The following is a 27,884-nucleotide window of genomic DNA, read 5'->3' as shown; positions in this document are numbered from 1 at the left end:
CTTAACTGCTTGTCACTTTGTTATTGTTGTAATTGGATGATGAATGTGAATTATAGAGTGAAACTTTTGCTTTGTTTTTGTTATTTTTATGCTGTGTTTCTCTGAAAATGATTTCAAGAATTCTTCCTAGCTAAATGTTTGAGAAAGGCTGGCAAAGACTTTGGACTGAGATGTTCAAAAACACATGGCCAATCTCCTGTGAGTAACCCTTATTGCATTTTTCCTTCCCGTTAACCATTTCAGCCTTTTCCCTAGGATCCAATTCGGGAAATGAGGAAAATAGCCCTGTTCCTGGGATTAGAGGTTCAAGAACCAGTTCTGAACCAGATTTTGGAGTACACACAGTTTGAGACCATGAAAAGAAACACAATGGCTAATTATAGTAACGTGTCTCCCTGTCTCATGGACCACACCGTGTCACCCTTCCTGAGAAAAGGTGAGGGTGGAAACTAGAGGGGGCAGATGGGGAGAGTGAGTTCTTCTAGTCAAACCCCCTCCTTAGGCAGGAAACCCTATAACTGGATATCCAACATCTTCTTAAAGACATCCAGTGTTGGGGCATTCACAACTTCTGGGGGCAAGTTGATTAATTGTTCTAACTGTCAGGAAATTTCTCCTTAGTTCTAAGTTGCTTCTTGTCCTTGATTAGTTTCCACCCATTGCTTCTTGTCCTGCCCTCAGGTGTCTTGGAGAATAGTTTGACTCTCTCTTCTTTGTGGCAGCCCCTGAGATATTGGAACACTGCTATCATGTCTCCCCTAGTCCTTCTTTTCATTGAACTAGACATGATGTAAAAGTATACAGTGTGGGAAAGACATTTGGAGGTGGTGGGGGAGAGATGCTGCCTAGGGAGTGGTCAGATAAGAGCATAATCCGCAGCTGGACAGTAGGTAAGGCAAGGAGCTCAGCCTAATTTTCTCAAGCTGTAAAAGAGATGGCAGGAAATTATACTTTCAGACTTGCAATATTCTGTCAGTGTAGCCTTAAATTAAGTAGAATAAACCTATCTGGGCTTGTTTCCTGTCTGTATACCTGGTAAGGCTCACACCTGGCGAGGCTTTAGTCCCATGATGGGTGTCAAATTTTGGAAAGGTGATCCTTGCAATGTTGAAATGCAACTGAGAGGTGTGAGAAGGGCAAACAGGAGGAGAGGGTAGCTACTACAAAAGATGAGTTATCTAAATCCTGCTGGATTAGAATAGTAGAAAAGTAGCAGGGGGAACCTGGCAGCTGAGTTTTGTTACTCCCTCTCCCTCTGCAGGTATTGTTGGTGACTGGAAGGAATACTTCACAGTGTCTCAAAGTGAGCAGTTGGATGGCCTCTGTAGTCAGTTGCTGGAAGGCAGTGGCCTGACCTTCCGCACAAAGCTGTAAAAGCAGTTCTTCTCCACACAGCCTTCTCAATCAAGCCTGCTTAAATTATTAATCTTCCTTGCATTTAATAAAATAAGCCATGGGTCCACAATCAAATGACAATCCAAGCTTTACTGTGCACGTCTTCAAAAAGCTGATTCCTGTTCAAAAGCATTTGTCATTGCCAATTAAATTTCCTTTTGCTGAAATTCTCTTATTGAGTTGCTCTCTCTCTCTCTCTCTCTCATTTTCTATGCTGTATGTGTATATGATAGAAAAAGGAGGGTTGCCCACTTTTTAATTTAAAGATTTCTCTTTAATTTTTATTTAAATTTTCTTTCCTATTGCTTAAAAAATTACTAGTAGGAAAAACATTTTAAAAGGAAAGTGGAAGGAGACAAGAGGAAGGCAGAAATAACCCTTTCCTGATATTCCAATCCCTTAAAGGTAAAGATAACGGTTCTCCCACACATATGTGCTAGTTGTTCTTGACTCTAAGGGGCAATGCTCATCTCTGTTTCTAAGCCAAAGTCCCACCACTGTCCAAAGATGTCTTCCTGGGCATGTGGCCAGCATGACTAAACGCTGAAGGCGCATGGAACATTGGTACCTTCCCACCAAAGATGGTTCCTATTTTTCTACTTGAATTTTTTACGTGCTTTCGAACTGCTCGGTTGGCAGATGCTGGGACAAGTAACGGGAGCTCAATCTGTTATGCGGCACTAAGGATTCAAACCGCCGAACTGCCAACCTTTCTGATCAACAAGCTCAGTGTCTTAGCCACTGAGCTATCATGTCCCTTAGGTGAGAGCCAAATATGGCTCTATTTCATATATTTTATGTTTATTTTATTTACCATTTTTTAAAAACATTTTTATTTTATTTTTTGAACAAACAGAAACAGACAAACATAAAACATAAAAGCCTCTTCCATTACAAATTATAGAAAGTGTGTCAGTTGGTTACAAAATTTCTATGCATCCCTTCCATAGTCATCACTTGCAATTCATATCAGATCACATATTTTTAAATCAAATATATATATTTAGGACTTAGCTGATAGAAGGACTTAGCTGATAAAGGAGGAGAGCCTGTGGCTTAGTGGCAATTACATCGGCCTAATATGCAATACAGCCCTGGTTCGAATCCCAGTAAGGGTATGGCTAGCTGATGAGAGCTAAATAGCTTGAAATGGATCCATACTAGTCTCCCTTTATTTATTTATCTCTCTCTCTCTCTCTCTCTCTCACACACACACACACACACATATATTTGTGTTACAACCCCTGGTATGCCCAAATATGGGAGGAAGGTCACTACTCCCTCTTTCTGTCCTTCGGCTCATCACAGAAGACCATGCAGGCAGAAAACCATATTTTTATTTTTAATGTTGCCTTTTTATATTTGTGTTGTATTTGTACTGATAAATAAATAAAGGGAGACTAGTATAGATCTATTTCGAGCTAATTAGCTCTCATCAGCTAGCCATACCCTTACTGGGATTTGAACATGGGCTGTATTATATCTTAGGCAGGAGTCTTAGCCACTAAGCCACAGGCTCGCCTCATCAGTTGAGCCAGGGAAATAGGTATGTATTTGTGTTACAACCCCTGGTATGCCCAAATATGGGAGGAAGGTCACTACTCCTGCTTTCTGTCCTTCGGCTCATCACAGAAGACCATGCAGGCAGAAAACCATATTTTTATTTTTAATGTTGCCTTTTTATATTTGTGTTGTATTTGTACTGATAAATAAATAAAGGGAGACTAATATAGATCTATTTATCTATAGATGGATTTATCTATAGATGGATTCGTAACTGGCTGACCAACCACACTCAACGTGTAGTCCTCAATGGAACTGCATCTACATGGAGGGAAGTATGCAGTGGAGTAGCCCAAGGCTCTGTTTTAGGCCCAGTACTCTTCAACATCTTCATTAATGATTTGGATGAGGGAATAAATGGGGAACTCATCAAATTTGCAGATGACACCAAGCTGGCAGGAATAGCCAACACTCCAGAAGATAGGCTTAAGATACAGAAGGATCTTGACAAACTTGAACATTGGGCACTATCTAATAAAATGAAATTCAATGGTGAAAAGAGTAAGGTTCTACATTTAGGCAACAAAAATGGAATGCACAGGTACAGTATAGGTGGTACCGTGCTCAATAGTAGTAATTGTGAGAGGGATCTTGGAGTTCTAGTGGACAACCATTTAAATATGAGCCAGCAGTGTGCAGCAGCTGCCAAAATAGCCAACACAGTTCTAGGCTGCATCAACAGAGGGATAGAATCAAGATCACGTGAAGTGTTAATACCACTTTATAATGCCTTGGTAAGGCCACACTTGGAATACTGCATTCAGTTCTGGTCGCCATGATGTAAAAAAGATGTGGAGACTCTAGAAAGAGTGCAGAGAAGAGCAACAAAGATGATTAGGGGACTGGAGACTAAAACATATGAAGACTGGTTGCAGGAACTTGGTATGTCTAGCTTAAGAGAAAGAAGGACTAGGGGAGACATGATAGCAGTGTTCCAATATCTCAGGGGTTGCCACAAAGAAGAGGGAGTCAAGCTATTCTCCAAGGCACCTGAGGACAGAACAAGAAGCAATGGGTGGAAACTAATCAAGGAGAGAAGCAACTTAGAACTGAGGAGAAACTTCCTGACAGTTAGAACAATTAATCAGTGGAACAGCTTGCCTCCAGAAGTTGTGAATGCCCCAACACTGGAAGTCTTTAAGAAGATGTTGGATAGCCATTTGTCTGGAATGGTATAGGGTTTCCTGCCTAGGCAGGGGGTTGGACTAGAAGACCTCCAAGGTCCCTTCCAACTCTACTATTGTATTGTATTGTATTGTATTGCATTGTATTATTGTATTGTATTATTTCGAGCTAATTAGCTCTCATCAGCTAGCCATACCCTTACTGGGATTTGAACCTGGGCTGTATTATATCTTAGGCAGGAGTCTTAGCCACTAAGCCACAGGCTCGCCTCCTTATCAGTTGAGCCAGGGAAATAGGTATGTATTTGTGTTACAACCCCTGGTATGCCCAAATATGAGAGGAAGGTCACTACTCCCTCTTTCTGTCCTTCGGCTCATCACAGAAGACCATGCAGGCAGAAAACCATATTTTTATTTTTTAATGTTGCCTTTTTATATTTGTGTTGTATTTGTACTGATAAATAAATAAAGGGAGACTAGTATAGATCTATTTCGAGCTAATTAGCTCTCATCAGCTAGCCATACCCTTACTGGGATTTGAACCTGGGCTGTATTAGGCAGGAGTCTTAGCCACTAAGCCACAGGCTCGCCTCCATATATATATATATATCCGAAAATACAACATGTCCTGAAACTAAGGCCATGCCAGATTTTCGCGGTGGACAAAAATATAAACCCTCTCCCGAAAATAAGCCCTAGTGAAGGGATGGGGTTAGCCAGAACAGTGGGAAGCCCTTCCCTTCCCGGTCACCTCAGGGCTTCTTGGCCCTTAATCGGATCAGCTGGGCCGCTCCATTCACAAAACAGCTGGTTCGCACGTGCTGCTCAGGCCTCTGCCTCCAGCAAATGCCGGTCGCTTTTGCAGTCAATTGCGGTTGCAAAAGAAGCCAGAGGCCACACCTCACAACCCAAATGCCTCATGCCCTCCTTACATAACGGTGACAGTCACAGCTCGCCATTCCGTCCACCGAACAGGAAAAGAAGGCATGGAAATCAATACACTTGGGACATCGGAAGAAGCTCTGCGAAGAGATGCCACTGCTTATGTGCAGGAAATCCCCACACACACCTGCAGATCGTCCTTTCAAAGAGGAATTTCACCAGGATGAAGGCGACACAAATGCCGCCTTCAGCCGCCTCTTCGTCCTGGTGAAACTCCTCTTTGAAAGGATGATCTGCAGGTGTGTGTGTGTGGGGGAGATTTCCTGCACTTCGGCAGCAGCGTCTCCTCGCAGAGCTTCTTCCGATGTCCCAAGTGTATGGATTTCCATGCCTATAGGAGGTCGCTTCTCACCTGCATATTCACACTGAAATGGGGCGTTTTTGTAAACGGCTTGAAAATGGGGAGGAGGATATTCTTGCCTCTCACCTGGTTCTGAAGGTCAGCACAGACTGAAAACAGGATAAGAGACAAAATCCCCCCTCCCCATTTTCAAGCAGTTTGCAAAAATTCCCCATTCCAATCCTTCACATTATCCAGGATTGCAGGATTGAAGGCATGGAATGGGACGTTTTTGCAAACCTCTTGAAAATGGGGAGGGGGGATTTTACTTTCTCTTAACCTGTTTGGAAGCTCAGCACACTCAGGACAGGATAAGAGGCAAAATCCCCCCCACCCTTTCCTGGCAATTGTTCTTTCCTTGGGATCTCAGCGCAGAGGCACATCCCCCAAATGCTCTATCTGAAGCCTTCTCTGTGTTTGTGCAGAGTTCCCAAGGAAAGGATGGTGTGTGAGAGAGAGATCCCTACCCCCCACCCCACCCCACCCCCAAGGCAGCCACATCCCTCCACTAACCTGCTTTCCTGCTCCATTCTCCACTGCCACAGGGCAAGAAAAGTAGTTTGTGGGACTACTTCCAACTTTGCGAGAAGTTGGAAGGCATTTTCTGGTATTTTTTTTTACCATAGGCAGACAGTCTACTTTTCTTGTCCTGCACGTGGAGGGGAGAATGGAGCTGGAAAACAAGTTAGTGAAGGGATGTGGCTGCCTTGGAGGAAGAGTGTGTGTGTGTGTGTGTTCGTTCATTCTGCCAGGAAGAGCCCCCCCCCCCCCGCGAGGCCAGAGCAGCACAGTCAGCTGTTCCGCGGCCAGCAAGCAGGGCAGTCGAAGGCCAGGATGCAAGGAGAACTTGGGTCATGGTGGCCGCAGGCAAGCAGGTGGTGGGAGGGAGAGGGTGGGGCTGGTGGGCTTGCTGCTTCCTGCACCTGAAAAATAATAAGACCTCCCTGAAAATAAGGCCAACCCCTTATTTGGAGTGTCAAAAGAAATGGAAACATGTTATTATTGTACCTCAACCTTCATTTGACTATGATATTCTAAATCTAAAGTAAAATTTTATAATGGCATTCCATTAGATCTTCCTAAAAACATCCAATAACATTACATCTTTATAACATGTTCTAAATAAAAATTGATTATATTTAATAACAAAGCTTTTAAACCTCCTCTTAGTCTCCATTTGTAGATTATATAAAATTTCATATTGTCAAACTAATTTATATGTATGTATGTATGTGTGTGTGTGTGTGTGTGTGTGTGTTACAACCCCTGGTATGCCCAAATATGGGAGGGAGCTCACTACTCCCCCTTTCTGTCCTTCGGCTTATTACATACATGTTGTGGCCCAGCAGGCACCGTTGCCGCTGCCACCAGACTCCGAGAGTGAGGGTCCCTATGAGTCGGCTCAAAGGAGGTGGGGGACCCTGGACAGGGTTCCGACGCTGAGCAGGGATCGGAGAGTCTGGTCGGCCACCAGGAGGCGCCTGAGGCATGGAGCAGCAGTGAGAGCCAGAGGAGGGGGACTCCTGATGCCATGCCTTGGAGCAGCGGGGAGGAGTCACGAGACAGTGAGTCAGAACTCAGCAGGGAGCTCCTGGACGCTCATTACCGCCGCGCCCATAGACGCAAGGAGCGTGGGCGTAATTATCGGCGATAAGAGCTCTCAGCTGCTGATCAGGAGGCTCCTCTCCAGGTTATAAAAAGGGTTGACTGTGCATACGCCCTTTGCAGCAGTCAACAGATGACTTATGCCAGAAGTTCTAGTCTGGAATTCTAGCAAGCTGGATAGCTGCTTTCGTGTTTTGTTTTTGTGAGTTTTGTCTTGGTGGTTTACTGCCAAGGAACCTTCTGTTTGTTTGTGCAATAAACCTTGTTCCCTTGTACTGTGTGTGTGTGTGTATTTGTGTTACAACCCCTGGTATGCCCAAATATGGGAGGGAGCTCACTACTCCCCCTTTCTGTCCTTCGGCTCATTACCAGGCAGAAAACCTTTTTTATTTTTAATGTTGCCTTTTTATAGAAACCAACACCTTAGACAAATCTGAACACAAACCCAAACTCTGGCTTAGATATGTTGATGACACTTTCGTGATTTGGCCACATGGGAAAGAAAAACTGGACAACTTCCTCACACATCTCAACAGCCTACACCCCAAAATACAATTCACCATGGAAATAGAAGCAAACAACCAACTTCCCTTTCTGGATGTCCTAATCTACAAAAAAACCATTGGCTCCCTAGGACACACCATTTACCAGAAAAAAACACACACCAACCGCTACTTAAACGCACAATCCCATCACCACCCTGCACAGATCAACTCTGTAGCCAAGACCCTCATCTCCAGAACCAAACGCCTAGCCGACAAAGACCACCTTAAAACTGAATTACACAAACTCACAAATTTATTAATCTCCAATGGATTCCAAAGAAAAACAATCACCAACCTAATCCAAAAGGAGACTCCCCCCAAAAACCAAGACACAGAACAGGACAATGGCATCGCCCTCCTCCCTTACATCAAAGGCACCACAGATAAAATCAGCAAAATTCTCCACAAGCACAATATCAGGACAGCCTTCACCACTGACCAAAAAATAGCCAACATCTTAAGAAACCCCAAAGACAAAATCCAGCTAGAAAACCAAGGAGTCTACAAAATACCATGCAAAACCTGCCCAGCAATATACATAGGACAAACAAACAGGAGGATAAATGCACGCATCACAGAACACAAGAACGCAGTAAGAAAAAAAGAAAAAACTTCTTCCCTTTTCCAGCACCTTAAAGCTACAGGACATGAAATCAACTTTGAAGGAACCAGGTTAATCTCCAAAACAGAACACCTCCACAAGAGAATAATCATGGAAGCCATCGAAATAGAGAAACACCCCCACAGCATGAATAAACGTGATTGTTAGGGTTCTAAATACCATGCAGAAATAAATCATTGTCCAAGGCAAAACATCCTTAAAGGTCCAATTTATTCCGCAGGCAATTTAGCACAGCTATGGAAATTCCAACTCTGGATTTACATCCTCTGGGTTCACCCAGTTGAAAGTTCATGATTTATCCCCACACCCACAAATCCATCACATGTTCCAATCATATTCTTCCACGCTGGCATGTACACCCATCTTCTTCCGGCCAGGTGTCGAGATGCGGAGACAAAAGATGACCTTGGCTTCTATAAAAGAATGTCAACATACATTCCACAATCCTACTCCTTTCTATTCCCCCCTCCCAACTACTACACTAATGAAACAGCATAGAAAATTATAAGAAAGTGTGGCAGGCCAAAGATCCTAAAAAGAATATAACTACAGGCCTGACAGGCGGCCTCTCCTCAAAAGAAAAACGTTTCCTGCAAAGAGAATAATATAAAAGTTAGCATAACAAAATTAACCACCTCTTCTCCACCCAGGGGAACCTCTTGACTTCTCGGGAAACTTCCCATTGAATTGCTTTACTAACTTCTCCACTTTTAGGTTCCCACTGTTCACCCAATTAGCTTCAGACCAAGGGTAACCCTTCCAATGCACTAAGTACTGTAAGCAACCCCTATTCAGCCTGAAATCTACAATTTTTTCCACCTCAGATTGTGTTCCCCCTTCTATCACCACAGGAGGAGATTGAGCTTGGGTAGATCCTCTTCTGTTAGACCCAATTATTGGTTTCAACAAGCTACAATGAAATTCTGGGTCAATTTCCCCTAGACTTCTGGGTAGACTGAGTTGAACTGTAACTGAGTTAACTATCTTCACTATTGGGAATGGCCCTAGAAATTTTGGACCCAATTCCTTGCTAAGCATTTCTAATCTTATGTATTTAGTAGCCAAAAAATATTTTCCCCCACACGGTAGGGGTTTAGGAGTGAGCGATGTTGATCATCTTGCTTCTGGTAGGCTTCTGCCGCAACTGCTAGAGCCTTCTTCGTATTCTCCCATCCTTTCTTTAGCATGTCCATCCATTCACTCAAAGACATGAAAGAAGGAGGTTCTCTAGGCAACTCAGGCATGGCAACAACTTCCATGCCACTGGTAATCTGGAAACCCGCTAATCCTCTGCTGCTGTGGACCGCATCGTTGTACGCCACTTCGGCGAAGGGTAGCAAGTCCGACCAGTTGTCTCGCTGATAGTCCACAAACCACCGGATGTATTGTTCCACCACCGCATTGACTTCCTCTGCTGCGCCGTTCATGCTGGGATGAACCTCTGAGCTCAGTTCTTGTGTGGACCCAATGGATCTCAGGACCTCTCTCCAGAACTTGGCTGTGAACTGGACTCCGCAGTCTGAAATGATCCTCTTGGGTACTCCGTGCAGGCGATAAATGTGTTTCACAAACATTTTCGCTAATTCGTTTGCGGATGGCAATCCTGAGCAAGCAATGAAGTGTGCCTGCTTAGAAACCAAATCAATAACAGTCCAAATTACTTTATGCCCACTGCTGTCTGGGAGTTCCACGATGAAGTCCATTGCAACCTCTTCCCATGGCCGTTTAGGGCTCTCTGCTGCAGGTGCTGTAGGTTCTGGGCTCTTGGATTCCATCATCCACGGCTGGCCTTTTCCCTCCTCCGAGGCCTCCCCCTTGGTCGGACTCTTCGTCACCTGAAGTTGAGGATCCTCTTCCAGAGGTCGGTTAGGCATTTCCCCCTCCGAGGCCTCCCCCTTAGTTGGACTCTTTGTCACCTTCAGTTGGGGATCCTCCTCTGGAGATTGTTTGCCCTTTTCCTCTTCCGAGGCCTCCCCCTTGGTAGGACACTTCGTCACCTTAAGTTGGGGATCCTCTTCCAGAGGCTGTTGGCCCAGATGACTTTTCTGTGGTGGCATCTGGGGCCCTCTCTTTACCACCATGGCGACTGGTACACACATTTGTTCTTCGGCAATTCCCTCCTCCGAGGCCTCCCCCTTGGTAGGACTCTTCGTCACCATAAGTTGGGGATCCTCTTCCAGAGGTCGTTTAGACTTTTCCCCCTCCGAGGCCTCCCCCTTAGTTGGACTCTTTGTCACCTTCAGTTGGGGATCCTCCTCCAGAGATTGTCTGCCCTTTTCCTCTTCCGAGGCCTCCCCCTTGGTAGGACACTTCCTCACCTTAAGTTGGGGATCCTCTTCCAGAGGTTGTTGGCCCAGATGACTCTTCTGTGGTGGCATCTGGGACCCTCTCTTTACCGCCGTGGTGGTTGGTGCGCACGTTTGTGGCATTGGGGCTGGAGCCAAGCACTCTGACGCTCTGTGCCCAAGTTGACAACAATGGTGGCATTTAATTGGCCCCCACGAGGAATGGAACCTAGTTACATCTCTAAACTTAGGAACCGGTTCATCACACTGCCTTGCTCTCCAACTTGCAGCTGCCCCCTTGGTAAACCCTTCTTCCATGGTGGAGATTGCTTCTCTGTAGGAAGGTGGAGTAAGAACCTTTTGGGGCATTGCAGATGCACCTTGTCCCGCTTCCCATCTTGCAGGCCTGGCTTTGGTAATCCCTTCTTCCATGTTGGTGATTGCTACTCTGTAGGAAGGTGGGGTAAGAACCACTTGGGGCCTTGCAGGCGCACATTTTCCCGCCATCCACAATGCAGGCCTCTGTTTGGTAATCCCTTCTTCCATGGAGATTTCTTCTCTGTAGGAAGGTCTGGTAAGAACCTTTTTGGGCCTTGCAGGGGAGACTGGAACCGGTGGGGAGGTCAATCCCTCGGTTGGCCACTGCCCAGCTTTCTGCCATGGTGCCATCTGCTGAGGGAGGGCAGGTGCCCACTGGCATCCCTCCCATCCATGACCTGGGGTTAAGACCCATCCCGGGGTTGCCTGCTTCACAGGTTGCAGCTCAACCAATGATGGCTGGCTAGGGGGTTTTATGTGCCAAGGACCCTCCTGCTGGCTTGGAGGAGTTATGGGCCAAGTAGGTGCCCTTTGCTGGCTTGGATGAGTTATGGGCCAAGTAGGTGCCCTCTGTTGGCTTGGAGCATTTCCCCATGCTGATGGCAAAGGAGGTGGCAAGTAGCATCTCTTCCATCCAAATCCTGGGAGGAAAGCCCAATCTAGTTTTGCTTCATATACTGGTTGCAGCCCCATTTGTGGTGGCTTGCAAGTGACAGATGCTGGCAAAATCCCTTCTTCCTGCCTCCTTTGAAATTCCCATTTTGAAAGGGAATCTTTCTCCCAGCTAGTTGCATGGTGATAAGTCATTTTATTTATTGCCGTCTGGAAGGAGCCCAAACCTCTGTTCTAGGGTTTTTTTTTTCCCAAGCCTTGCTTCCAAGCTGGGGGGAAGGAGGGGGAGCATGCACTCACATTTTGCTATAGAAGTACGTCTGAGACCTTCCTTCATCTGCATTCCTCCAGATGCAATTAAACTGGAAGCAGCATTCTGTTGCCTTTGAAGTTCCGCACTCAGCTTCTTATCACCAAAAGCTTCTCATTAATTCTTCGCTGACATTTACGCTGTCCCGGTCAGCGTTGGGAAAGCCGAGACCCCCATCACCAGATCTTCTATCACCAGCCCTTCCCCCTTGAGAGGGGGAGGGTGCTAGTGAATTATTTTAGTAGGGAGAGTTGGAATAATGTTAGGGTTCTAAATACCATGCAGAAATAAATCATTGTCCAAGGCAAAACATCCTTAAAGGTCCAATTTATTCCGCAGGCAATTTAGCACGGCTATGGAAATTCCAACTCTGGATTTACATCCTCTGGGTTCACCCAGTTGAAAGTTCATGATTTATCCCCACACCCACAAATCCATCACATGTTCCAATCATATTCTTCCACGCTGGCATGTACACCCATCTTCTTCCGGCCAGGCGTCGAGATGCGGAGACAAAAGATGACCTTGGCTTCTATAAAAGAATGTCAACATACATTCCACAATCCTACTCCTTTCTATTCCCCCCTCCCAACTACTACACTAATGAAACAGCATAGAAAATTATAAGAAAGTGTGGCAGGCCAAAGATCCTAAAAAGAATATAACTACAGGCCTGACAGGGCTGATACCTCCCGCCTACCAAACATCTGGAAACCAGCCCTTGCCAATAAACGAACACCACCCACCACCCAAGCTGTTACAATACAAAACAACAATGTACACACAGGCAGCACCAATTAGCATCAATCTACCAATCATGATACAACCACACAACCAATCATTCCACCTACTGAAACAAAGCCAGCACTCTACCCCCTCCCACCAAGATATACAGAAAGACGGCACCTCCAGTCACACTTTAAGACCGCAGCCTGAAGATGGCGAGTGCGATCTCGCTGAAATGTTGCAAAGACAATCTCAATCCTACACGGAAGAAGACCCGAATACAACAAATACAACAAAACCAGCATACCTACACTCTTTCTGTCCTTCGGCTCATCACAGAAGACCATGCAGGCAGAAAACCATATTTTTATTTTTAATGTTGCCTTTTTATATTTGTGTTGTATTTGTACTGATAAATAAATAAAGGGAGACTAGTATAGATCCATTTCGAGCTATTTAGCTCTCATCAGCTAGCCATACCCTTACTGGGATTCGAACCTGGGTTTCGATATGGGTTTCTGCCTGGATGGTTTTCCGTGATGAGCCGAAAGGACAGAAAGAGGGAGGAGTGAGCTCCCTCCCATATTGGGTCATACCAGGGGTTGTAACACAAACACACACACACACACACACACACACACACACACACACACACACACATATATAATTATTTATTCAACTATAACTATTATCACTTCATTTTATACATAATATTCTAAACTTAACTAAGATTAACTTAATTTTTATTATGTACTTTCATTACATCAACCTGTATCTTTCCAGTAACAGTACAGTCTTATGTCTTTTGCCATTTGTAGCATTAGTATTCTAATTACTTTCTTGGTAAGTCTTGTATGGACTTCTCTTTGCAAGTTGTTGTTCATTTGGTATCTCATGAAAACTCACAACCCTCAATTTGCTCCTTCCATCAGCTCGTCTTTGGTTATCACTAGTGCTTCTGTCAAGATTTCTCTCATCTCCAGCAATTTTTCTTTCTTTTCTTATTCTATACTTTGAAATCTGGGGTAGAGTTCCAGTCCATCTATCTCCCCTTTCCATATTCCGGTCTTGCCATTTCCAACCAGGCTCAATTTGTTGTCAGTGTCCACAATTTTCTTATCTCTTTGCTCATTTTTTTCCTTCAATCTTTAGAACTCCATCCTCCACTTTCTTCCTTTGATAAACATCCTCAATTTTTCCATCAAATTGTTCTGTTTTGTATTCTATATTTTTCAATCTCTTCTCAATTTTCTCTGTTACTACTAGTAACTTTTGAATTTCAAACATAATCATTTGCAATGTTATAATTTATTTTTCCTGCTGCACCATTCTTCCAATTTGTAAACACTGCTACTATAGCATTCAAGGCTTTTTATTAAATTTCAACAAGTTCATTATAATCTTTCAAGTCAAGATTTTGTCTTCCCTCCAGACCAGCTAGTGATAGAACTCCCGAAGAACATCTGTGTAAACAATCTGTGCTCTTCCTACTATCACTCTCAGTAAACAAGCTGAGAAGCCTTGGAGTGTCAAATGATCAAAGAGAAAGAGAAAAAACAATGTTTCCCAACGTCCAGCCTCTAAGTGGCAGTGTTACTTCTTTTCCCTCTGTTGTTACAGCCCTCATTATATTCCTTTTTATATCTTCTTTATGTTCCAAATTTAAAGAAAAAAAAAATAAAAAGTAGAAGAAGAAAACCTAATCCATTCAGTTTAAAAAATAGGGAACATTTGCAAAAATTCCATCCATAAAAAGGAATTTAAAAAAGATAACAGACTAAGTTTAATGTAGCTTCATTTTGCCACCTACTCTCTTCTGTCTTCAATTTTAATTTAACTTTTTTTTTAAGGTAGTCTCTTTTCTAATAATAAAATTTCCTCACCAATTCGACACGTTTTCTCTTTCCGCTTTCTTTCCGTTCTGGAGCTGTCCCAACTTCAGCAGCTTCAAAGGCTGCATTTCTGTTGTCGGAAATAAGAGCTTCTCCCGGATCAAACTGGGACTTTGCGATGTCCCTGAGATCAGCAGGATGTAGTCTTCACTATCACCATCTCTGCAGGACGATTTAGGTCCAAAAGGACTGTCCAGCGGCAGAAATATTGACTGCAATCTTGGAGCTCCAAGATCACACGTCGTATTGTCGTGATGTCAGCTCCTTTCTCCTTTATTTACCATTTTTATGCTGTTTGACTCAGCTTTCTCCATGGGGTTCAAATTGAAGAAGATTTCTTTCTCCCTGCACAACTTTTATTCAGCATGCAGCAAGGAAGCAAGTCAAATACGGTTTGTGTCATTTTTGCAAGCACAAGGAAATTTAACAGGGCTTAAAAAGATAAAAATGTGCATGGATAAAATGCTCCCCCTGGTGGCTATGGCCATGTAGTTTTCTTGGTGTATTTCTTAATTATCATTGTGGATCCAAACTCCTAAGTAGAAGGTGAGCCATCATAAAGAAGAGAGACTGTCTATCACTCATCCTCAAGTATGATGGGTGAAAAGAGGAATCCATGTCTAAGTGTGCTCCTTCTGTCCCTGTTGAAACTGGAACAGCTGCTTCTCTTCCCTCTTTTCTTTTTGCCTTTCCCCAGACAATCTCATGTCTTTCCCCAGCCAATCTCATGTCTTGCTTTCAACAGCGGCTTCATCTGATGGACTGTCTGCTAAAATGAAGCAAGGCTATGGTATGAAAATTGGGATGCCGGTAATTGTGGAGTCTGTCTGGCAAGAACAAAGAATGTTTATTCACAGAGAATATGCAGGTCTAACACTTGTATCAGTTCTAGATGGTTAGAGGACTGATAACAGTATCTGATAACAGTATCAAAAAATTAGACATCCTGTATACCTCAGCTAGAAGTTAGGAATAGGGATGGCCTGGAGCAAATACAATGTGTATTAGATAACTCCTGGAGCATTCGTCATCCAAGGCTTAGGAATAGGGACAGCTAGAGACCAACAGGACAATTGTTAGATTGAGTGGACATCAATTCCCAGAATTCCATAGCCAGCATGTAGTCAGCATGCTCTCCTGAGTGGACTTTAATTCCCAGAACTCCCCAGTCAGCAATTTTAAGATGGATGTATGTCTCTACAGCTTATGAGCCGCTGAGGTTGAGAAACACTGCTCTAGAGAAATGAGAAAGGTGCAAAATAACATTAATATTCTAAGAATTCCTCTGCTGGAGTACTGTACCCAGATACTCTGTTAAGTAACAGTGTGAAAGAGCACACTCACCATCAGATTTAGCCATTTGAACTCCTCTTGGGTTCTAGGGAGTTAGAATAGGCCCACTCTCTCCTTGTAGATAGTCCTCAACTTATGATCATAACTGAGTGCAGAATTCCAGTTGTATATTGTTGCAGTTGTATATTGTTGCAGTTGTACATTGAGGCATCTTGTAATCAGACCTATTTTTAGAGATTTATTGCAACAGGAATTACATCAATTTCCCCCAATGAGTGGGTTTTTAGTGGAAAATGGAAGTAAATGCTGGAAATTAGCAAAAAACATTGCAAATCACAATCATAGGTTTTTTTTAAAAAAAGGATCCTTGTCTCTTAAAATTTTGCCTGAACTTGCATATTACAATTCTGCAGTAAATATCCAGATTGTTAGCTGGTAGCCAGAAGTGCTGGCACATATATTTTTCCTGGAACCAGGATGCACCTAGAGCAGTGCTTCTCAAATAGTGGGGCGGGCCCCCCTGAGGGGGCGCGAGGCTCTGTAAAGGGGGGCTCAGCTCAAATTATTTTATATATTTTTGTTTTGCAGGTTAAAGTTTTTTTTAATATTGTGTTCCTTTAAATCTTTTCTGCTACAGTTAATAAAGCTATTCTTTGTTGTAAATTGATCCACATTTCTTTCTTTTTTTATTCTCTTATACGTTAATAAGGATACAGTGTTATGCAGAGGTGTACTTATAACAATTTTATAGACAAATGATACTATTTACAGTCGCGCGGGGGGCGCGAAATGTTTTCTTCTTCCTAGGGGGGGCATGGCAGAAAATAATTGAGAAGCACTGACCTAGAGGAAGTTGGAAGTGCACCTTTTTCATACAGAGCATTCATCCCACCCATGGTTTTGGCTTTGCTGTTCTGAAAGTGTGGAGAGGATGAGAGAGGGAAGAATAGGAGTCACTTTGGATAGTGAGATGGCTGCGGTATCAATATAACAAACACACAAAATATTGTAAGAATATGTCCAATGCTGCATCAATTTATTTCTGGGGCATTAAAGTAGCATGTCTCAAACAGACTTTTAAAATATATATATATATATGCTAAATATATATTGAAAATGCCACCTATGGCTTCAGTCTTGGAGTGGGGGGGGGGGTTAACACTAATCAGGGGTGGCCTTCAAAAATTTCAGCAACGGGTTCTCTGCCCGGTTGCTGGGTGAGCGTGACCATGGTGGGCGTGGCCTAGTCGGCCTCCTGCACCATGGCGGGAGGGGAGTTTTTGTCTTTCCCAGGCTCCGGAGGCTTTCCTTGAGCTTCTGGAAGGGCGAAAACTGCCTTCCGGGAGGTCCATTTTTCCCCCTTCCCCGAGCCTCCATGCAAGCCCTGCACTTACCTCACATCCAAAACAGGCTGGGTGGAGACTCCTGGGAGGGACAGGGCAGGATGAGAGGGGCAGGGCGGGGTGGGCAGGCCCAGCCAAGGGTGGGATTTGGTGGTTCTTGAACTGGCCATAACATTAGCTACAGGTTCTCTTGAACCCAGGCGAACCTGTAGCAGCCCACCCCTGATCCTAATTCATGGTGGCAGGAGAAGAGGGGAGAAAGAAAGAGGGGGAGAACATCTCCTTTGCTGATGGCCATGGAGGCTGGAGAATTGACAACAAATTGACTCCGATTTCTTCCTTCTGAGGGAGGAAGTGGGACTCCTGAGTGTCCAGGAGAAAAGGAATCCCAAAGTGCCATGACAAATAAGGTATATGGATAAGCTGTATTTCAGTAGCTTTTTTTATTGAACACACCCAAGTGACACAGGCAGGTGGTAATTACATTATTATCAAGGCGAAGACTTACAGCTCAGTACGGAAAACCAGGCCACTGCCTGCCAATAACCGGGAAGAGATTTCATCTATCTTTTCGTTTTGAGCCACGGTAAGATGCTCCTTCCAGTTTCCCACAATACCTGTTGATGGAAAACAATCCAAGAAAACAAAGTCAGCAATTTCTGTTTCTGATAGTTCAGCAATGGAGTGTGCATTCTTCTTTGCTTCAAAGCATCCCTCCAGGTGACAGCTTGGAATATCTAAATCACATAGAACAACCTATTCCCAAAGAGATTAAAGGGAGTTTATGTGGGGAGGAGGATTATACTCCGCTCTCACAGAGAGGGCCTTCTCCAGGTGCCGTCCACTAGGCAATGCCAGCGGGCGGCGACGAGGAGTAGAGCCTTCTCTGTGATGGGCCCAACCTTCTGGAATGACCTCCCCCCCGACATTAGAACCACCTCGGACTTCCGCTCCTTCCGTCAAAAATTGAAGACTCACCTGTTCCGACTAGCTGGCCTGGCATGATTATAAATGTTACATCTATGAACTCCTGGTAGTATATTCTCATCTGGTTATTTTAAGGGTAATGTTTTAGTTTTAATTGTTTTTAGGGCTTTTAGCCTCATATTTATTTATTCTTCTGTACAGGACTCTTAATTTTAACCTCCTCCACATACATACATACATATATTTATAGCCCTATTTATATTTGTATTTTATCTGTGATTTATTGTGGACTGTACACCGCCCCGAGTCCCTTTTTGGGAGAGGGGGCGGTTTAGAAATGTGAATAAATAAATAAATAAATAAATAAATAAATAGAACATTGGATCTGCATGTCAGTACAGATTGTCAGGGAAATACAGGTAGTCTTCAATTTATGTCGGCAATGGAGCCTGCTCTTTAAGGTCACAAGTATTGATGGTGGTAAAATAGACTGATCATGTGACTGACTCAATTTTATGCTCTTTTTTGCAACAATCATTAAGTAGCCATAATGGCTGTAAAGCAAATGCAATGGCTATTAAGCAAACACAGCAGTCATTAAGTGAATCAGTGGTTTGCTATGGGTATGGTTTCGCCAAAAAACAGAAATAAATACCAGTTTTTGGCAAAATGTTGTAAAGTGGCCATGTGACCATGGGACTCTTAAATGACCATAAATGTGCCCTTCTAGCTGTGGTGGGTTTCCATTTTTTTTTACTACCATGTGCACGCGATGCTTCTGTGCATGCTCCCATCGCTGCCATTACTGGTTTGCCCAATCCGGGCCGAACTGAAAGAAACCTGCCTCTGTCTGCTAGCCTGAAGTTCAGTTATGTGATTGGGGGGTGGGGGGGGGAGGACGACTCCTGACCATCTTGTCAAAAGAAAAATTTGGGGTTCCAACTCAAGCCGGGGCTGTGCAAGAATAAATAAAAATAAGATCCAGAGAGCTATGAGGAAAGAAGAAGTATTTATTCCTAAAAGCAAAACAGTTTGCAATTAGGGTTGCAGGCTGCAAAGAAATGGGGTACAGCAGCAAATTATTATAGAGGAAACCTGTCCAGGGTAAAGTGCTGATTCTAGAGTAACACGAGAGAGAGGGGGGGAGGGAGGGAGGGAAGGAGGGAGAGAGAGAGAGAGAGAGAAGGTGTGTGTAGGTTTGTTTATTCTTGAGAACATGCAGTTCCTCTGGGAGACCCAATTTAATTAACTTTGTTTTCCCAGACTTTATTATCCTTTTGTGGTTTCTGTCTGGGAAACCTGTTTTGGAGTTTGAGGAAGTTTGCTAACTTAATTAACTTGGAGATATTGATTCTCACACCATTGTGGATCCTGTTAATACTTTAAGGGAAGATGTAAACAGCATAAAGAATAAAATGTACTTGGATATAAAACTTCTCATAATCAGAACTTTGAATCTAGGTCACAGGTAGCCCCAGGTAAATCTATCATAACTTTGAATTGTCACTAAACAATTGGTTCTAAGTTGGAAGTACTTGTACTGAGATGGTTCATGGCAGAGCGATTCTGAATTCTGTCTCTAAAATATCTTCCTCTCTAAAATGGCAACTGAGTGCTTTTCTTCACCACAGATCCCTTTAAATATCTTTTGTGGCCACGATTGGCTGCATAGCCTCAAGACATAACTCAAGATACAAATCATAATATTTCTTCAAAGCCTTCACAGACCCCCTGTGATGACATTGCGGTCCCCCAGGGATCCGCTGACCACAAGTTGAGAACCATTGTGCTAGTGAATTAAGCATAAGAGGTTCAGCGTTTTCTCTACTAGAAGAGATTTCTGGAAGGAATAGGTGATACATGCTCAATAGCAGTAACTGTGAGAGGGATCTAGAAGTCCTAGCGGACAATCACTTAAATATGAGCCAGCAGTGTGCGGGCAGCAGCCAAAATAGCCAATGCAGTCTTAAGCTGCATTAACATATCACATGAAGTGTGCATACCACTTTATTATCCCTTGATTAGGACCACAGTTGGAATATTGCATCTAGTCTTGGTTGGCATGATATAAAAAAGTTGAAAAAATGCAGAGAAGAGCAACAAAGATGTTTAGACGACAAAGGCTAAAACATATGAAGAATAGTTGCTGGAATTGGGTATGTCTAGTCTAATGAAAAGAAGAACTAGGGGTGACATGATTGCAGTATTCCAAAATCTAGGGGGTTGCCCCAAGGAAGAGAGAATCAAGCTATTCCCCAAAGCCCTTGAAGGACAAGAAGCAATGGATGGAAATTAATAAAGGAGGGATCCAACCTAGAAATGAGGAGAAATTTTGTGACAGTGAGAAAATTATTTAGTGGAAAAGCTTGCTTTCACAAATATCTATAAAGATTATCAGTCATCCAGATTGTCCCACAAGTGCTTTTCAAAAGGCAAAAGTGACAGAGTACCCACAACTTCTGGAGGCAGGCTCCAAAGGTATTTTTCGAAAAGCAACTGGAGTGTCTTGGTTTTCTCTGAAAATATTTTGCTTCTCATTCAAGAAGCTTCAAGAAACTACTTGGATGAGAAGCGAAATGCTTTTGAAGAAAAACCAAGTAAGTCCCGTTGCCTTTAAAAAAAACACCTTTGTAACTTGCTTTCAGGACTTGTGGGCGCTCCATCACTGCAGGTTTTTAAAAGCGAGAGTGGATAGCCATTTGTCTGAAACGATATAGGGGCTCCTGTGTGAGTAGGGGTTTAGACTAGAACAGAGTTCCCCAATCTTTCCAGCTTTGTAGACCGGACGGGGGAGGAGAACAGTGCATGTGCGCATAGCTCTATTTATAAATGGAACACATGTATCCACTCACCCCCTGCTCATGCAAGTGGGGATACACAAGACTTGCCTGACACTTCCATGGCCTGGTTGTGAACAACTTGCAGCACAGAAGTGGGCCAGGGTCTGGAGGATCCTTGGACTAGAAGGTCTCCAAGATTGCTTCCAATTCTGTCATGCTGTTAATTCACATCCTAGCTACCGTCTAGGACAAAAGATTCAACTTTTTACCTTCTTTCCCAAAAAAGAAACCACAAATTGTCACTGCCATCTAATGGGCCAAGTAGAAAAAACTCTTGCATGCACAACAGATTTCTGTTTTGAAACTCCCCCTTTTTATATGATCCACATCTATTCCTCCCAGCCATTCTTCTCAACTATGTCACATCTATTATTCTCAATCGTTTCCTCCTATCCATGGCTGCGTCTGTGGTTGAAACAACGCCAATGGTAAAATATTTAACAATTACGCACAAGCAGGTATTCATGTATGCTACTATATTAAACAATTATAAACGAAGCTACACCATATTTAGAGGCATTTTTGAGCACACCAAATTAACTATTAGGACTTTCTGTGCTGGATGTTCTATTCTGAAATGATTAGATTTGCAAAATGTAATCTTGCAGTATTCTTTCACAACTATTCTGAAGCCTGTGCTTTGTGCTTGAGGTTTTTGCCACTATTCCTGAGACCTTCACCTCCTATTGGGTGCAGTTAAAATTCAGCTTCAGTTCTGACCCTCACCTTTTCTCATGAAGGGGGACAAGGCTTGGTTCATCACGAAGGCAGGCAGAGTGAGGTAGTTGGCCATGGGGTTGCTTTTCATAGTTTCAAACTTTGTATGTTCCGTGATCTCCTTCAGAAGTGGATCTGGGAGTTCAAAGTTGAGGAAGCGAGCAACCTTCTGGATTTCTCTGGCTGGATCCTGTTACGAATATGGAGAGAATTCTGGCTATTATTTTGATGCTTTCTTGACTGAAATGGTTAGAAAATGGAGCTTGCTCTTTTTTCGGTTAGTCAAGAGGCAATCCACAATAAGCTCTGAGCTCCAACAAAACGGACATTTTTATAGGTCATCTTCAGGCCCTGCCCCTGAGTACTTGTATAAATTTTCTCTTATAATCATTTGTATTTTATCCATATCTGCCTATATTATATCATATATATAACACTGGTTTCCAGTTTCTTTCTGGGTGTGGTTCAAAATGCTGATTATCATCTCTAAAATCCTGCTTGCTACAGGACCAGTTTGTGGCACCACCTTTCTATCCATCATGTCAAATAGGATGGGTGTATACAGATCCCTTCCCTTAAATGTCATCTAGTGGGACCAGGAAGCATGCCCTAGGAAGCAGCTCACCCTCTCAAGATCTGGCAGCTCCCCTACCCTTTTCTGGAAGACTTAAAATGCTGCTCCCCCCCCCCTCCAGATACGAGTCTGCTTATGGTTTCTTATATATTGCAGAGTGTTGGTTTAGGAGATTGGGGTTTGAGTTTTTATTGTTTTGAGGTTTTTAAAAATGTTCTTGTTACTGTTGCTGAGAGCTACAAAGAGCTGTGGCTCGTAAGATGGGCAGCCATATAACGCTCCTAAATTTAAAAAAAAAAAAAAAGCTTTCAATGCAGAATGAGCTTTCCTTAGACCCTGCAGTACAGCTTGTATCCATTATCTCATGTTTGAAATTTGTTTGGTGCAAATGTATTCTGTGTGTATGCGTGTGGGGGCATAAGCAGCTTACTTCTTTTATGTCTTCATAAAAGAGATACAGGATTGGGTGATGTTCCTTAGCCTCCCACCAGCCTTTGACATGGTCAAACCAAGAGCCCCAGGCAACTGCAAAAGAAAGAAAAAAAGACAAGAGAATCTTGATTTACCTCTCTTTCCTCTATGCTTCATAACTCTAGGCTCTATCAGCTTTCCCCTCAAGATGGCTTTCATCGTGGGTATTGAACTATTCTGGTTGGAAATGATAGGAACTATAGTTCTTGGGGAAATGATGGCACACAGCTTCTCAGATTTAAGAGGAGAAATCATTAACTTTTCCCCCCCAGAGTCCCAATCATTGGTACAGGGAGATCCACACTTCTTTTTCAAGAGTAGTTTGGTAACTATACTTCATGTTTTCTGTAGGCCCGATAGTGACTGTCATCCAGAGTCTTCTAGTGGCAAGTAAATTTAATAAATAAAGAAACTGATGGTGATGACATGATGACATATTACTGTTAGGAATTCAGCTAGCAATCATTTCCCCCATGCTTTTCATTCCTATTATTTTTGCAGCTTCCACTTCCACTTACTCTTTCCTGAAAGGAAGTTCTCTAAAAACTGATCCCAGTTCCCTGGCTTTGGCATCGCCTGGTTCATGCGGTGAAAATGGAAGTAGGAAACAATGGTATCCTTAATATTCCTAGCTATATAAATGACCTACAGAAAGAACAGAAAGTCATAAAGACTGAATATGTTATTTTCGTTAGGGTAACGAAACATCTACAAGAAAACCAGCAAGCTCAGAAAGCAACAAGGACTTCATCTTAAAGACTCTAGGATAAGCTTTTCATATTCATGCATACATATATCTATGTGGTTTCTAAGAGTTGACACAGACTTGATGGTAAATAATCAAATCATACACACACCATCACACAAACACACATCTAGCTCTGCCTTATTCCTATCTCTGCCTCTTTTCCAACACATAAAATGATCCTAATCTGTCCAAGCTCCAAACTCTTATCTATTCAGATCATATACACTCTTGGTTTAATTTTGGAAGCTGAAAAAGGTACTGAGGATGAATTCAGATAAGAATTAAGACTTGCTTCCCCATGTAATGGGCAGAAAGAATGACCTTGAAGATAGGAGGAAGATCTTCTATCAAGATATTGGTCAGATAAAAGAGATGTGAGTTTGGACCAGAACTCTAATTGAGAAAACATCTCAGACAATACTGTCCCTAGTTCTCATGAAGATAAAGGAAGGAAAGTACATTCAGAGTTGCAAGATTTTGTTACCACAACCTTATAACAAAAGTAGGATTGTCTTGCATGACTTTCATTTCCTTATTGGGTCTAACTTGAAAAACTGGGATTCTATCAACAGTTGTTTTAACCTTGCAATTCTGTTCCCAGAAGGAAGGTGGTAGAAGCTGGACTGGAAGGTGAGATTTCAGGGTGCGCGGGGAAGGCATTGCCTCTGCCATTTCCAAACCTGCAACATGGGAGCGGGAGACGGATGGACTTAATTCAGGCTCATGGAAAGAAAAACTTTCCCCATCACTTCCAAGAAGCAGTACCTTGCTACTCACCTGAAGATATGGGTTTCATAGGAAATAAATCTATGAAAGGAATCCGCTCATATATGGGAGCCCTTGCACATTTCTGCTTGTCTCCTCCATGCTGCACCATGTCCACTATTTCTTGCACCCAGGTAGTCCCTGATATGTGGAATGATGAGAACAGATAGATTGATGTAGAGATTGAGTCCTGCTCCTTGTTTAATTTAAGCTTTGTATCTCTTTCAAAAAAAATTCCATCATGCTTTTCCATGTCTCCTCCCCACTTACCTGCTTTGGGATAAGTGCAAATGAGAAGGTCATCAGGCTGGGCTTTAAAATTCCTTAAGAGCTCCAGGTTTGCAGCAGTACTATCAAGTAAAGGGGTTCCTTCAACTTCCACCAGCTTTGAGCGTTTGAGTAACCTAGGATCAAACTCTTCCAATGCTCTTCTTAAATACTCCATAACTGAGTGGAAAAGGCAGGAGAAGGGAGCTTATAAGAGGAAGACCTGCGGAGATGTGATCACAAATCTTTGGGATTTAGTGTTCCAGCTTTGCAAAGATCCTGCTCTAGAGTTCCTTATGAATCAAAGTCAAGTTTTCTTCCCGCACTATATAAATTCATGTCTGTCTCCACCCACTTTCTATTTTGTTTCCTAAAATTTCTGCAAGGACTTGAAATTTGATGATGTGCACATTTTCTAGGCAGCAGAGACTCGGGAAATGTTTTCCTGAATAAGTTTGCATCTTCTGAGAGAGCGAGAGCCCAAAGTCACCTACCAGCTTTTACACCTGAAGAAAATAACTCATGGCCTTCCTGTTTCTAGCCCAACATTTTAACCATTACACTAAACTATCTGTGCTTTTAATCCTAAGACTTTATTTCTTATTTTTTTACTGCCTATGTTAAGGGAGGATTGTATGATCACTTTAGGTCTATGCTTCTTAAAACAACTTCTATCTTATTTAATACACAATTCTTTATATTGTACCTATGTCAGTGGTCTGACTAGTGAACCCAACAAAAGTAGACACTCTCAGGAACTCCTAAATCCCAAAAGTAAAATTTTATTGGTTACACTAAGAATCAAAACCAACTCTGATTTTTTATTCTGCATTGCTTATATAGTTAAACAATAACTTCTCCCCTCCCCCCCACCACTTTGGCTTGGTCATATTGTCCAATTACGAATAGTCTGTTTGTTTAGAGAACAATTCACTTCTCTGTTGTACACTTGCGGCAGTGTCCTTGATGGGATCTTGGCTCTCACTGTCTCTGGAGTATCTATATTCTTTCACCCTTCCCTCCTCCCAGTTCTTTGGCAAGTTGAATAGCAATAAGACCTAAATGTTTCAAAAGTGGTTCAATCTTGGCAAATTGATCCTCTGGGAAGAAGAGGAGACCCGGAAAGATATCAGAGATGGATTAATATCAGTATTCATGTTCCTTGAATGTTCACCCCCCCTCCTGGTTTTCATGGCAGCTTGGCATGGAATTTTCTCACTAACCTATCAGTATTAACATCCTCTTCTTTCACCCATTTTGTTTCTGACATCGGGTACCCCTTCTATTGTACCAGATGTTGCAATTTCCCTTTATATTACCTTGAATCTAGAATTCTATTAATTTCATAGTGCTTCTCTCCTCTCACCCAAATAGAGAGTGGTTTTCCATTGAACGTTGCTCTCAAAGGAGGAGGTTCTCTGTTGTCCCAGACCAGCACATAATCTGGTGGCATCCCAACTGCTTGTGAGATCACTTGCGCTTGCAGTCCCGCATCACTCTGAGGCACGGGGTTGTCTCAAGGTCACCCGAGGAGGGATGGTCATCCCTTAGGGACTCTCAGTTCCTGGGCCGCTGGTCCAGTCATTATGGGTTGGGATCAGGTATGGTGAGGGACCCACAAAACTTTGGGTTTGACCAGACCCCGCTCCTGGAGCTAGTGTTGCTTGATACACTGACACTGCACCACACACTTCCATCTCGACAAATCTTTCTCAGTTGTTCAATTGAAGGGCTGTGGCATGCTGTCAGATGTTTCCAGTCCTCTGGTTCCTCCCAATTTATGGCTCTCTTTATTAAGTTCTTATATTAATTAACTTGACTGAGGCGATCCATTGAACAGTAAGAGCTTTATTTCATCAACTTCAATTTACTAACAAGAACGGAACAGAGAAACCCCGGTTTGACAGCTATTTATATAGTGGCTGTCAAACCAGCAACCAATCAGGACATTGTTAGCTATATGACCCAGCCAATCCTGGCATCTGCTGATGTTGATTGACACCCTGCGGATGCCTTGGTTCAGACACAACACCCTTGGCTTTCCACTTTGATCTCTGGATCACAATTTGGAATCAAAGGGAATCAAAGGCCTCAGTAGCCTTTTCTCACTTTGCCTTGCCACAGTTCCTTCAGTTTGAGGAGGGCCCGCCTGGCTGCAACTCCTTCCTCTCATACTGATGGCTGCTCCGCTTTCTCCACTTGCCATTTTTATCGAGTCATGACCACCTGAGCTCTGGTATTCACCAGAATCCTTACCAGCACTTCTTTTGAAGGGGCTGCTTCAGCCTTGACTGCATTTTTGCCTTCCATTCCATACCAGACATTGTCTTTCTTTCTCCTCACAGCATTCTTGGAGTAACTGAGTAGGTTGCACTGGGGTTGGTGACTGAGAGTTGGCTTAATGTCAACGGTCCAACTAGCAAACCAAGAAAATGTCAATGGTCCAACTAGCGAACCAAGAAAAGTAGACACTCTCAGGAACTTGTAAATCCCAAAAGCATTAATAATACGATGGTGTCTTGGATACACCATTTTGGCAGTAACGAATCAAAAACAAATCCAGTTTTTCCCATACAATGCTTTTATGGCTAAACAGTAGCTTCTTCTTCTCCCCATGCCAGTCCAATTATGAATCATCCATTTGTTTTGAGAACTGTTCATTTTCTGCTGGACACTTGCAGCAGTGTCCTGCTGGTTCTCACGGTCTCTGGGACATCTGCATTCTTTCACCCTCCTCTCCTCCCAGTTCTTTGGCAAGTTGAATAGCAATAGGAACTAAATGTTTCAAAAGTGGTTCAACCTTGACCCCCATTGTTCTATATTCTGATTCTATAATTACCATTTTCTACCACTGTGGACTTTTTTTTGTTTGTTTCCTTTATCTTCACCTCTTGTAGCCAAATCCATCCAATTTGAACACAAAGGCCCTTTTTATTTCTTATCAAGGGTCACTTTACCTAGGAGCATGCTGTCCTGAAGTTTATTTGTAGAATGTCCTCTATTTGCTGTATACAGCTGGCCAACATTGCACACATTGTTCAGACCCTTCCTGTCTTTTGGCTCAGCTTCAGCTTATATTTCTGTTGGGAGCCTGCTTCACATTTGTCATTCCCTTTTGACTGCACTGCTGGGACTGCCTCTGAGTTCCCTTGGCAGTCTTTAAATTGGAGTTGTTGTTTTTCCCCCTATGATCCTGCAAGCATTCTGGCCCAACCCCTTCGTCCCTACTTGTGCAAGTAGTCCTTGACTTGCAACCACAAGTCAAGGACCAAAATTTCCATTGCTAAGCAAGGCAGTAGTTCAATGAGTTGCACCCGATTATATAACCATTTGGGAGGGGGGCACAGTTATATATATATTTGAATATATTTTTATTATTTTTACATTTAAAACAATGCAGTACCGTGAAGTTGAAGTGACCATACATTTACATTATATACAGCTAGCCTCAACCATTAACTATTAGCCTACTTAATACATTGTCTATCCTTCTGTCCAATCACAATATATACAGTTTGTTCCAGTCTTGTCACCTTGTCTTATACCAGTGACGTGCAGTCAGGTGAGGCAAGTGAGGCACAGCCTCACCACTCTCATCATGAAAAAAAAAGTAAAAGGAAAAAGCTGAGCTAGTTGCTGCCTCACTGTGGATGATTCTGC

General features: G+C 43.0%; 2 protein-coding genes across 3 annotated transcripts in view; one reads left to right on the top strand and one right to left on the bottom strand.

Annotated features, from left to right (window-relative positions):
- LOC309401758 (sulfotransferase 1C4-like) overlaps positions 1-1,541 on the top strand; it is a 38,430-nt gene extending 36,889 nt beyond the window's left edge. For both annotated transcript variants that reach the window (XM_081970983.1, XM_081970982.1), the window contains 2 exons: positions 256-436; positions 1,262-1,541. In XM_081970983.1, the coding sequence (XP_081827109.1) occupies positions 256-436; positions 1,262-1,374 (294 nt within the window). In that variant the 3' untranslated portion in view covers positions 1,375-1,541. The remainder of the gene's footprint in view (positions 1-255; positions 437-1,261) is intronic.
- Positions 1-27,884, bottom strand: part of LOC309401355 (uncharacterized protein) — a 91,544-nt gene that overhangs the window by 22,539 nt on the left and 41,121 nt on the right. The window contains exons 2-4 of the mRNA XM_081970425.1: positions 24,228-24,404; positions 23,970-24,098; positions 23,775-23,872 (exon numbers count right to left, since the gene is read on the bottom strand). Coding sequence (XP_081826551.1) covers positions 23,775-23,872; positions 23,970-24,098; positions 24,228-24,404 — 404 coding nt within the window. The remainder of the gene's footprint in view (positions 1-23,774; positions 23,873-23,969; positions 24,099-24,227; positions 24,405-27,884) is intronic.

This window comes from Natrix helvetica (genome assembly GCF_964273705.1).
Source record: "Natrix helvetica genome assembly, chromosome: Z".
NCBI lineage: Eukaryota > Metazoa > Chordata > Lepidosauria > Squamata > Natricidae > Natrix > Natrix helvetica.
Note: the sequence above shows the minus strand (reverse complement) of the source record. Positions and strands in the feature narration are given on the sequence as shown.